Source organism: Acomys russatus, chromosome 4 (genome assembly GCF_903995435.1).
Source record: "Acomys russatus chromosome 4, mAcoRus1.1, whole genome shotgun sequence".
Classification (NCBI taxonomy): Eukaryota; Metazoa; Chordata; class Mammalia; order Rodentia; family Muridae; genus Acomys; species Acomys russatus.
In genome coordinates this window covers 28323661-28336407 of record NC_067140.1, presented here as the reverse complement: position 1 = coordinate 28336407, position 12747 = coordinate 28323661, and the positions used below count along the sequence as shown (strand labels likewise).

General features: G+C 36.8%; 1 protein-coding gene across 1 annotated transcript; it reads right to left on the bottom strand.

Moving 5' to 3' along the window:
• Nucleotides 1-3: 3 nt before the first annotated feature.
• Nucleotides 4-963, bottom strand: LOC127188388 (olfactory receptor 4C12-like). Its single transcript, XM_051144864.1, has one exon. The coding sequence runs from the start codon at nt 949-951 to the stop codon at nt 4-6; it is 948 nt and encodes a 315-aa protein (XP_051000821.1). The 5' UTR covers nt 952-963.
• Nucleotides 964-12747: the final 11784 nt, after the last annotated feature.

Sequence of the window (12747 nt, the reverse complement as noted above, 5' to 3'; positions counted from 1 at the left end):
TATTTAATGTTCAAGAACTTTTAAATTGTTATTTGAACTTGTAGGTTTTCTCCAGAGCTTCCTTATTGCACTTTTTACCTCAGAGTTCCTGAGGGTGTAGATCAAAGGATTCAGTAGAGGGGCCACCATTGTGTAAAAGACAGCAACGGCTTTATCAATGGGCAGAGTGGTCACTGGGCGTAGATACACAAATATACAAGGAATGAAGGATAGGACAACTACTGTGATGTGAGATACGCAGGTGGAGAGGGCTTTGCGCCTGCCCTCCAAGCTGTAGTTCTTTAGAGAGTGCAAGATGATCACATAGGATCCCATCAGGAGGAGGAAGTTAAATAGGCAGATGAAGCCACTGTTGGCAGCAACGAAGAGACCAAGGGTGTGTGTGTCCATACAGACAAGTTCCAACAACGGGTACAAGTCACACATAAAATGGTCTATGATGTTGGGGCCACAGAAGGGCAGCCAGACTGTAAACAGGATCTGAATAGTTGCATGGAGAAATCCTCCAGTCCAGGCCACTCCCACCAGTAGGATGCAGAGCCTGTGGCTCATGATGGTCATATAGTGCAGAGGTTTGCAGATGGCCACATAGCGGTCATAGGCCATTATCGTCAAGAGGATGATCTCAGTGGCACCAAAAATGTGCTCTGCATAGACTTGAGCCATGCATCCATTAAAGGAGATGACTTTGGTCTCTTGAAGGGAGTCCGCAATCAGCTTCGGGGCTGAAGAGGAAGTGTAAATTGTGTCAATGAATGAAAGGTGACTCAGGAAGAAGTACATTGGGGAGCTCAGAGCCTGGCTGTTGATGACGGTGACCACAATGAGCAGGTTGCCTGAAATTGTTACCATGTATAGAACCAAAAACGTCGTGAACACTACTTTCTGCATTTGGGGGTTCTGCGTAAGACCTAACAAGATGAATTCAGTCACATTCCTTTTGTTCTCCATCTGTGTAGTGCAGCTTACTTGTTCTCAAATCCAGAAAGGACCGTTTTGCCTTTAGGATAAAGGATTTACAAAATAATTAAATTTTTCAAAAATTCTGCATCTTCATCACCATCTTATTTCATAGATTAAACTCTACTTTTCCAAGTTTTATAGAAATCTCAAACTTTTCTTATTTGACTTTTCTAGACTTTTATTTTGTAACTACAAAAGTATTCTTATAAGTCATCAAGAAGACAGGTATCACATTTTCTAAGGACAAAGAAGCAATTTCAAACTTCAGTTTTACTCCAGAATGAGGAAACAGTGTAATCATTAAAAGAGCTAGTTTTGGAAATTAGAACAACCCAAAACTATTCATGAAATAAGATGAATTGGGACCATAAAATAGTTCATTTACCTTACCCATAATTATGTAAATATGCCAGAGTTAAACGTTGATGATAATGACTTTGGAATCAATATTCAAAGACTTTGTGGCTTGCATGTTTGTCTCAAAAATTAAATTAAAATGGAAAGGTTTCCCATCAAATTCTATATTGATTGAAATTCACACATGTTAGATCACAGCTATGTGTTCCCTTTTCTTTGTACCCTTACTAAAATGGGGGAAATAAGCTGAAAAGTGTCACATGCTCTCTCATCACACTCATAGTGGGTACTAAAATCAAATTCAGCATAAACGTAGATCAATGATTTCTAAACCCTGAGAACGAAAGGCTCTTTGCGTGTCCTCAAACAGTGTTAAGTGCATAGAGCCCTGCTGTGAGCTCCGCAGCACAGTTGATAAGGAGAGAGAAACGACACTGATTTGATCACTATACACCATGCGCATATGCTTAAACGTCATATTGTGCCCTATATTGGCAAAAAGTAGAAAATAAAATACATTAACATATTTAGGATATTTATCTCAGGACCTGAGATTATGGACATTTTTCTTTATTTTTTATGTTATTTATTTCCTAAATTTATTTAGAGTTCATTGCTGATTTCAGGATTAGAAAGTATGTGTAATCTCTATTTTTTTGGAGTCCTGTAATTGGATACATGAAAATTCAAGGTGAGTAAAATATGAGATATGAAACAGTGGAGATTTTACATTGAGACATTAAATAAATAAATATCTTAATATGATTAAAATAATGTCATAATATGCTTATGGAATTGTAATTAGCAATTCATGAAACGTCTTGACGATTAGAACAGAGAGAACGCCCTCCAGAGTACCTAGCATTGCCCTGATTGTCATTTTTTACTTAAAAATTTATACATTTTGATTATGTTTTTCATCCAAATCTTCCAAGATCCTTCTCCCCTTCCACTCAACTTTATGTTCCCTCTTTAAGACAAATGTATGTTTCTTAGGTTGTGAGCTTTCAATATGTGTGCTGGATGTAATCTTTATTGTATCAGCCAAATTCGTTCTCTAGTTTTAATTAATATTATCAGCCAACCACTTACATAGGTGGCCAATAAGTCCACTCTGAATAATCACCCAGAATCTACTTAATATACAATCTATTTTATTTCCTTGAGGAAGAATGCTTATATCACTCAAACTTCAAAATACTATTTAAAACTTCTTTTGTCATTATTTAGCCTGACATTTTCACGGACTTCTGATTTATTTCAATTTTTATGTGGTGCCAACACAAAAGGAGAGTAAGGCGATTTTTCCCATCTTATGTGAGGCAGTGGAAAGGAGACCTTCCCTGTCCTCTGTGATCCCAGGAATGTTTCATTGATACAATCACCTTACAGCTCTGAGCCCAGGATTATGGCCTCTTTTCTAAACAGCCCAAAGTTCAGTGAATTCTCCTGGGAAGAACCCCTGAATGAAATGGAGTGCATTTCTGATTGCCAGATCTTCTCTAGAGGAGTTAATCCTTGAGAGAACCAACAGTGGAGTAATATGTTTTCATAACTTCTAGAATGTCTATGCCGAAATCATATCTCATATGACCCATTAATCATTACTGCAGTTAATAGTCTCATTTCCTGCAAATTTTCAAGTTCTAATTCTCTTTTAAAATACTAAGATTCTTTCTTTTCCCTCACATCATGCAGACACAAAAACAAACTGAACAACTCAGCCATGTGTCAAACTGATGTCTTTGGTGCTCGATGGCAGATTAAAGAAATAATGTTTCATTCCCTGCGCTGGTTCAAAGACTCATAGCGAACCCTGTGGTATTTGCCGAGGAGCGAGGAGAGATCGGTCTTCCATAAAAGACAGTGATGGGGAGGCAAGGACGTAAATGGACAACCTCATCCCACACCGAGAAAACCATGTCACTTATTTAACTTCCGTTCTCAGACATCCTGACAGGAAGATTTTAGTGTGCTCTGCTTTTCCACACTTGTGGCAGTATACCGAGGCTTACATGTCCTGCACAGGCTTCCTGTGGGACATTCTTACACTGAGCGCTGGCAGTGCACTTGGCACTGTACTAAGTGATTTGTGTGTAGTATTTCACCTATTCCTCACAACAGTGTCAAAGGGTTTAGACACCTTTAAATGTGAACTTAAAGAAGAGAAGACAGTTGGTGAAAGGTAAACAACTTACCTAAAGTCCCAGTGATAAGATGTAGAGACCCCTGGATCAAAACCCAGGGTGTCTGAATCTAGCCCGTGTCCCCAACACAGATCAGTTCACTTTGAGAGTCAGCATTGCAGAGAAGTGACTTGAAGACACTAGCTGGGGTCACAGGAAACCTCCACAGTCCTCTGCTAAACTCCAAAAGAAAGCCAGATTGCAATGAGTTCAGGTCTGCAACCCTCTAGAACTGCTCTACATTAGAAATCCCTGAATGCTTTGTTTTTTATCCACGTATAAGCATGTTAAAGTTGAGAAGTCAAGGTACAGGCAAGTGAATTTCAAAGAACCAGAGTTTATCAGTCCACGACAGAGGACAAGAACAGCTTAGGTTTGCTAAACCCTAATACAAATATTTCCTGCCTCTGTATCTTACCTTTCCTAGGATGATACAATACAAATATATACAAGGAAACAATAGCCCCAAAGGACAGATAATTAACCTGTAATTCATAGTTTTTAATCCTTTAAGATGTTTTCTTCAAGGTTACCAAATGTAAATGGCAAAATGAATGTAACATTTATATAATTCCTTATTGATTCATTGTTCTTCTTGCTGTATGTAGTTTATTGTATTTCTGTGTAATAATATAACATATATATAAAAATAATTTTAAAAGTTAAGTTTTATTTTAAGAAATGCAGATGTTCTACTGTGTAGCTGGGACTCTATTTAGTAAAAGAAACATGTCTCCCTGTTTAGTTCAACATGCAAGAATGTTTTATAAGATCAAATTTTAAAGTGTCCTGGATTCTGAATTTTAGTACATATTTCCATTCATGGTTGAAAGTATACACATCCCTCTCATAAATAGAAGTTTTAAAGCATTAATCTTTTGATATTAGCTTCAGAGTTGAAAGGGTTCCTTTGAAAAAAGAGTTCAAAAGATTTCTTCCTCCCGTTCTGACCTGTCCTCATGGAAGCAAAGGTCATACCTCTGTCACATCTCTTCTTCCAATGAGCGTTTTAACATTCTCAGTTGTATCCTATGTCTGCTTCTGTCTATATAAGGTAAGATTTTTCTTGTATCTATCCTGAGAATTACTAACTTATTTTCTCAAGAATATGTGTGTCTTTGTATAAACTAATAAATGACAATACCATCATGCATAGATCACATGCCATACATAGGAAGAACGGCTCTGTCACCCACCTAGATACTTCATTCTTTGTGTCCTATTTATGAAACCTATATTCTATAAATTGTATATTCATATTCATAGTTAAAAGCTTAAATATTTGTACATGATCTCCTGAAACATTTGAAGGTGTTCAAATGTAATGCTTTAATTACTTTGATTGTACACTGCTTGCAGGAAAAGGATAAAAATATGATAAACTAAGTTAAAAATTAGAATTCTGGGTAACCTACCTTGGATGGTGCTGCAGTTGAGAATGTTCAGTGTGTTTAGAACAAGCTAGTAATCATTTCATACAGCTGCTCAGACAGCATTTCGAGAAATATATGTGTTCCAAACCTACAATGCGCAATGATACCTCAGGAAGCAGAGATTGTCAGATGGCATAAATGTCTTCAGATATGCTTAACAAGTAATTTCAAAGCTTCGATGTTTTTGCAATTCTTATAAAAATGAAATGAAAAGAAAAGAAAAGAAAAGAGAAAATAAGAAAAATGTTACATTGAATTTGAAATGGAAAGTTTTTGGGAAATACAGAAAACCTTTTGATATTTTTTGCCTTTATAAAAACAATTACAGAACAAGAGATGCAACTATTTCTAACCCTTAATTTGGTCAATAAAGTAAAAATGAACAAGCAGCTTCTTCTGGAATCATTGTATTTATAAAGGCTACTGAGGATATCATTATTAATAGGTGAATTTTTGTCACCTTTGTCCTCTCAGGAATTAATTATTTATTTTTTTTAAGGTTTTACTTTAGAAACAGATATTTTGATGTTATTTATTTATACAAAACTCACTGGTTAGTTCTTTTCTCTGTAGTTGGAACCAACTTATCAAATGTCCGAATCTCTGACCTTGGATATTTTGGGATGAAGTACGTATCTCATAAACCCTTGAGGACCAAGAATAACTCTCATTACTTTATAGCTAACAAGCTGGGGCTTTGTTCACGTTGTGTCTCTGGGGAAATTTTCTCAGTCTTAGGCCATACAGAAGACAGAGATACCTAATCTTTTGTACTAGAATGTATCTGGACTTGTTCTGTCATTAGAATGAATTTTGGAAACTGGCACACTTTAAATCAATGTGCTACCTAGAGCTAGATGCTAAATAAAAGGTAAAATCCTCATGTCAGTTTTCCCAATGTAAAAGCCAAAAATATTTGCCCAATGTCTGTCTTTCCATTGACACCATGTTTAGAGATCTAAGTTTAGAGATCTAAGTGGCTTCTTGATGGTAGACATCTTTCATACAAAACCCAAAACCAAACCCAAAACAAAACAAAGCAATCCTAAAATTTCTTCACACATAACGTCTCATGACTATGAGGATTTACCTGGCTAAAATTCCCTAATACCCTGAAAATACATAACTTAGCAGTTACTCTGCATCCTGAAGGATAGGGTACTGTTTGAATAGCCTATCAAAAATTTAAAATAGCTGTTTCATTCCAAATATGGCTGTAGAAAGAGAAATAGTATTAATAGCAAAAACAAGAGCTGCCATGTCATTACTATAATTACTAATCCCTGTGCCTTTTTATATTATCAGGGTGCGTCAAATTGTCTAACTTTCATATGCTAAAAACAATCTTCATTTCTGGAATAAATTTTGCTTAGTCATGGTACACAATAGCCTTTATAAACTACTGAATACAGTATGCTAGTCTTTTATTAAATTTTTTAAAATCTATTTTTAGACTATTGTAGTTTACTCTTCTTTTAGTATATTTGTTTGATTTCATTATCAGAACATTATACTAGTCTTCAGAATATTGCTCTCATTATACTTTTTGAAAAGGTGATGAAATAGAATGATTTCCTTAGTAATTTCCGCAGCTTCTTTATACATTCAATCTGATTTTTATTGCTTTACTATGTCACCAGCTGCTCTATAGACAAGAGAGTATCTTCTAATTCATTTATACTTTTATGGCAGGACAATAGTGGACCTCACTATGCTTGTGGCTGATTATTCAAGGTTAAACAGACAAGTGTATTTTCGAGGGACATTGATCTTTCTCTATTGTTTAAATTCTTGAACTTATTTAAGAATAATCTTATAGTCCTATGTGCCTCTCTGTAAAGCTCTCTTTAGCCATTTCTGGGGAAACAAAAGTCTTCAAATTTCACTGTTTAATGGGCAAAAACTAGTAACAGCCAGGCTTATCTCAGTATTTATAAATTCAGAGCCTTGACAAGGTAGGGTTTTAGCAAAGTCTGTATCCTGAGTATCTTATGTTCAGCCTCCTTTGGGCTTGACCTATCCCATGCCTATTCAGTGGTGGGTACAGCTCCATTCTCCTGGGTGTTTTCTTGTACTTTCCTATGATGAGAGTTTTTAATTAGTGATACCGCATCCATTTTCCTTTGTTGAAATATCCTTAGTCCAATGGGTGATTTTCAGATATAGAATATTCAAAGGGATGCATTCTACAAATTATATTCTTTAAGAATATTAAATTTCATGCAATTCTATGTGCTTTCTGCACTCAAAACACATTGTTAACTTACTTTCACTCTTTTATTTGGCCAAGATTTAAAGGCCTTAAAGTTTTAACCTGATATGTATAAAAGGTGTTTACAGAATCATTACTTCCCACAATGCTTAGTGCCTAGCAGCAGAAGCTGCAACCCAGGGTGCTCACTAGATCTGACTCAGGTTAAATCTCACAGGCATTGGATATGTTCCACAACTCCCAGTGGCAGAAGCTATGGACTCAGGAAAAAAGTCTGCATAGTCCTAGAGTAAATCCTGCAGGTATAGGGAATTCAAGTTCAAACACTGCAGACCCAGGCAGGAGACATGAATTGACTTAAACCAGTATCTGATGCTCAGAGAAGTACTAAGGATAAAGCCTTTGTCTCTTAAAAATCAATTTCACAGTGAAAAACGTTGCCTCATCCATATTATGACTAAGTTTTATTCTTAATATTTTAAATGCCTCCACTGAAAGATTTGAATTAAAATATTAAAAATGTAAAAAGAAAACTTGATTAGCAAACTAACTTCAGATGTAGGTATCTGACTGTACAAATGAACAAACAGCAGAGCTCCCACATCCTGAAAAACCAAGACAAATTGTTGTCTCCAAAAGTTATGGAGGTATATGGTGGCTCCAACTGAGGAAGATTTGAAGGCACAGTAGAGGTCAGTGAGTTAAGGAAAGGTCATAGACTCTGTGCAAATATTCTCTCTTGAGGCAATCCAAGGTCTGTTGCAGTGGCTGTGCCCTCTGCCCCATGTTCACAAAGATGTCCAATACCAGGGTCCTCTCAATATTTGCTGATGGAGGAAAGAGGGGAGCCACAGCAATAAAATACTACTCCCCTGGGAATGAATCCCTCTTTATCTGATTCAAAGAGGTCTGTTGCAGTTATATCAGTATGCCCTAATAGAACTGCCCCGTTACTCCCCCAATATAATGAAATATATTATTTATTTAGCCCTAAAGGAGGTCAATAGGCCCTTTACCCTCTTTTCAGACAGAGTATATGCTGTTGATTTGCTACCCTGGTTATCAAGATGGTTGTCAAGTTAGATGCCAATCCACTTTGCCCTCTATCCTACAGGTCTCCATCCTTTTACAGGAAAGAGCCTCTCCCCTCCGCATCCAACACGTCAGGTCTCACAGTCTCCTGCCAGGTACCATATCTGAGGGAAACACCCTCACTGATCAGACTCTACAGGAGCATTCACAGCCTCCATCAAGTGAGCAAAACAAGTCCATTTGTGCGCACACACACAAATATAAACAAGCTTCATGTTTGCTTTCTCCACATCCCTCTTGCTCAGCTCCAGAGGATGATAAAAAGATGCTCCTCGTGTGCATCCCTTATTAGTGCCCCAACTTTACAAACTGTGGGCGCTAACCCCTAAGGTCTCAAATCCAAAGCCCTTGGCATCTTGATGTTACCCATATTCCCTAATTTGGCAGATAAAAATATGTCTTTGTTACTGTTGGCATATACTCACATTTTATATATGGACTACAGCCCAAACAAGAGAAAACTAGAAAGGGTTAATATTCACCATATGTTCCCCACCTTTGGCATCATGGATAAAACTTACAATGGTGCTGCCTTTTTTACCTCGTAGTTCAAAACCTTCTGCTCACAATGGGAAATTGCCCACCACACAGAGACTTCTCACAAACCATTTTTTTTTGAAGATGCTCTCTGTTTTACATTGTGTATTTCTGGCTTCTTGATCAAAGAGTAATTGACTGTAGATGTGTGGGTTTATGTCTGGGTCTTTGATTCAATTTCATTCATCTGTTCTATGCCAATATCATGTGGCTTTTATTACTATAGCTCTGGAGTACAGCTTGAAATCAGGAATGGTGATACCTTCTGAAGCTCTTTTACTGTTCAGGATTGTTTTAGCTATCCTAGGATTTCTGTTTATTCATATGAAATTGAGAATTGGTCTTTCAAAGTCTATAAGGAATTGTGTTAAAAATTTGATGAGGATTGCATTGAATCTGTATATTGCTTTCGATAGGATGGCTACTTTTACTGTGTTAATTTTACCAATCCGTGAGCATGGAAGATCTGTCCATCTTCTCATGTCTTCTTAAATTTCTTTCTTCACATACATGAAGTTTTTGTCCTACAGATCTTTCACTTGCTTGGTTAGAGTTATATCAAGATATTTCATATTATTTGTGGCTGTTTTGAAGGATGTTCTTTCCATTATTTCTTTATCAGTCTGTTTTTCATTTGTATATAAGAGGGCTACTTCTTTTTTTTTTTTTTTTTTTTTTTTTTTTTTTTTTTTTTTTTTTTTAGTTTCTACTGTATCCAGCAACATTGTTGAGGGGGGTTATCAACTGTAATTTCCTGGTAAAATTTCTGGGACTACTTTTGCATACTATCATCAACTGCAAATAGTGATACTTTGACTTCTTCCTTTCCAATTTGTACTACTTTGGTCTCCTTCAGTTGTCTTACTGTTCTAGCTAAAAATTCAAATACTATATTGAATAGATATGAAGAGAAAGGACAGCCGTGGCTCATCCCAGATTTTAATGGAATAGTTTTATGTTTCTCTCTGCTTAATTTGATGTTGGCTATCAGCTTACTATAAATTGCCTTTATTACATTTACCAAATCTCGCTAAGACTTATCATGAAGGGGTGCTGGGTTTTGTGAAAGGCTTTTTTGGCATTTATTGAGATAAATATATATTTTTTCAGTTTGTTTACATGGTAGATTACAGTGAGTAGTTTTTCTATGTTAAACCATCTCTGTATCTCTGGGATGAAGCTTATTTCACCATGGTAAATGATATTTTTGACATGGTCTTGGAATTGGTTTGCGAGTATATTGTTGAATATTTTTGCCTCTGTGTTCATAAGTGAAATTGGCCTGTAATTCTCTTTCTTTGTTGAATCTTTCTATAGTTTGGGTATCAGAGTGGTTGTGGCCTCATAAAATGAATTTGGAAATTTTCCTTCTGTTTCTTTTTTTTTTTTCTTTATGTTTTTTTTATTAATTTATTCTTGTTACATCTCAATGTTTATCCCATCCCTTGTATCCTCCCATCCCCCCCCCATTTTCCCATTATTCCCCTCCCCTATGACTGTTCCTGAGGGGGATTATCTCCCCCTATATATTCTCATAGGGTATCAAGTCTCTTCTTGGCTACCTGCTGTCCTTCCTCTGAGTGCCACCAGGTCTCCCCCTCCAGGGGACATGGTCAAATGTGAGGCACCATAGTACGTGAGAAAGTCATATCCCACTCTCCACTCAACTGTGGAGAATGTTCTGACCATTGGCTAGATCTGGGAAGGGGTTTAAAGTTTACCTCCTGTATTGTCCTTGGCTGGTGCCTTAGTTTGAGTGGGACCCCTGGGCCCAAATCTGCCTACCATATTGTTCTACTTGTAGATTTCTAGGACCCTCTGTATCCTTTTATTTTGCTATTCTCCCATGCGTCTCTCATTTAGAGTCCCAATAGGATGCCTTTCCCTCTGTCCCAGTTTTCTGGTAAGTGAAGGCTTTCGTGGGACATGCCCCTTGGACTAGTATGCAGATATAAGTGAGTATATACCATTTGATTCTTTCTGCTTCTGGGTTAACTCACTCATTATGATCATTTCTAGCTCAATCCATTTATCCACAAATTTCAGGAATTCCTTGTTTTTAATAGCTGAGTAGTATTCCATAGTGTATATGTACCACAGTTTCTTTATCCATTCTTCTACTGAGGGACACTTAGGCTGTTTCCATGTTCTGGCTATTATGAATAAGGCTGCTATGAACATGGTTGAGCAAATTTTCTTGTTGTGTGCTGGAGCATCTTCTGGGTATATTCCAAGGAGTGGAATAGCTGGGTCTTGAGGAAGCCCTATTCCCATTTTTCTGAGATAGCACCAGATAGTTGTGAAATAATTTGAGAAGTATTGGTGTTAACTCTTCTTTTACAGTGTGGTAGTATCCTATGCTAACCCTGTATGACCCTGGGCTTTTTATTGATGTTGTTTTGTTGGGAGATTTTAAATGATTGCTTCTATTTTCTTAAGTGTTATAGGTCTATTTAAGTTGTTTATCTGGTCTTGATTTAATTTTGATAAGTGGTATTTATCATGAAAACTATCCACTTCTTCTAGATTTTCCAATTTTGTGAAATACAGGTTTTAAAAGTATTGCCTAATGATTCTTTGGATTTCCTCAGTGTCTGTTGTTATGACCCCCTTTCACTTCTGATTCTGTTAATTTACACATTCCCTCTTTCTCTTTTATTTTAATGAGCATTTTTCTATCTTGTTAAATTTCTCAAAGATCCAATTCTTCATTTCATTGATTCTTTGTATAGTTCTCTTCATTCAGTTTTATTGATTTCCACCCTCAGTTTGATTATTTACTGTCATCTACACCTCTTGGGTATGCTTGCTTCTTTTCACCATAGAGCTTTCACATGTGCTGCCAAGTTTCTAGAATGAAATCTCTCTGCTTTTTTAAAATGTAAGCACATAGGTGCTATAAATTTTCCTTAGTACTGCTTTCATTGTGTCCCATAAGTTTTGTTATGTTATGCAATCATTTTCATTGAATCCTAGAAAATCTTTAATTTCCTTTTCATTTATGTTTTGACCCAGTAGTTATTCAATAGAGAGCTGTCCAGTTTCCATGAGACTATACGCTCTGTTGTTTCTGTTGTGGTTGATATCCATGTTGTGTTGGGGACAGGCCATATGGCCAATGTTCAGCCATCTTGTCAGAGCCTAGGTTTCTATTTCTCCAGCAGTCTGTCATTTACCAGAAACCAGCTGACCCTGTCGTGGTTCAGCAGTTAGACTAAAGATAAGATTTAGATGGAGCCACCCTGTTGTAGTTTAGCAGTTAGATTAGATAAAGATAGCAAAGATAGCATGTGGCAGAACGTTGTGACCTGCTTACAATTCCTCGCATCTTGAGATAGCCTGCAGCTGGGTTGCCATAGCAACATGCTTCCCTGCCCCCTGCCTTATAAAAACTCTGTGAAATTTTTCAACAAACGGGGCTTGATCAGAATCCAGACTTGCCCTCATTTCTTTGTGTCTCCTGTCCCCCCACTTGTCTGCCCCTTCCACAGATACCCATTGAAGACTCCGCGGGCCAGATCAATGTTTGTCTAGTAGGATGCTGGTGGTTATTTCCATTTTCTTATGTCTGTTGAGCCTGGCTTTGTGACCAATTATGCGGTTAATTTTGGAGAAAGTTACATGAGGTGCTGAGAAGAAGATATATTCTTTTGTGTTTGGGTAAAATGCTCTCTAGGATCTGTTTGGTCTTTTTGTTTATAATGTCTTTTACCTCCAGTATTTATCTTTAGTTTTTGTGTGTCCCACCCATTGGTAAGAGTTGGGTACTGAAGTCTCCCACTATCAATGAGCGTGGGTCAATGTGTGGTTTAAGCTTTACTAATGTTTCTTTTAAAACATAGGTGTCTTGTGTTCAGAGCGTAGGTGTTAAGAATTGACAAGTCATCTTAATATATTTTCCTTTGGTGAGTATAAAGTGTGCTTCCTCATATCTTTTGATTAATTTTAGTTTGAAGTCTATTTTGTT

What these genes read in the sequence shown, in the direction of transcription:
- LOC127188388 (XM_051144864.1), bottom strand. Translation starts at nt 951, where the DNA reads ATGGAGAACAAAAGGAATGTGACTGAATTCATCTTGTTAGGTCTTACG.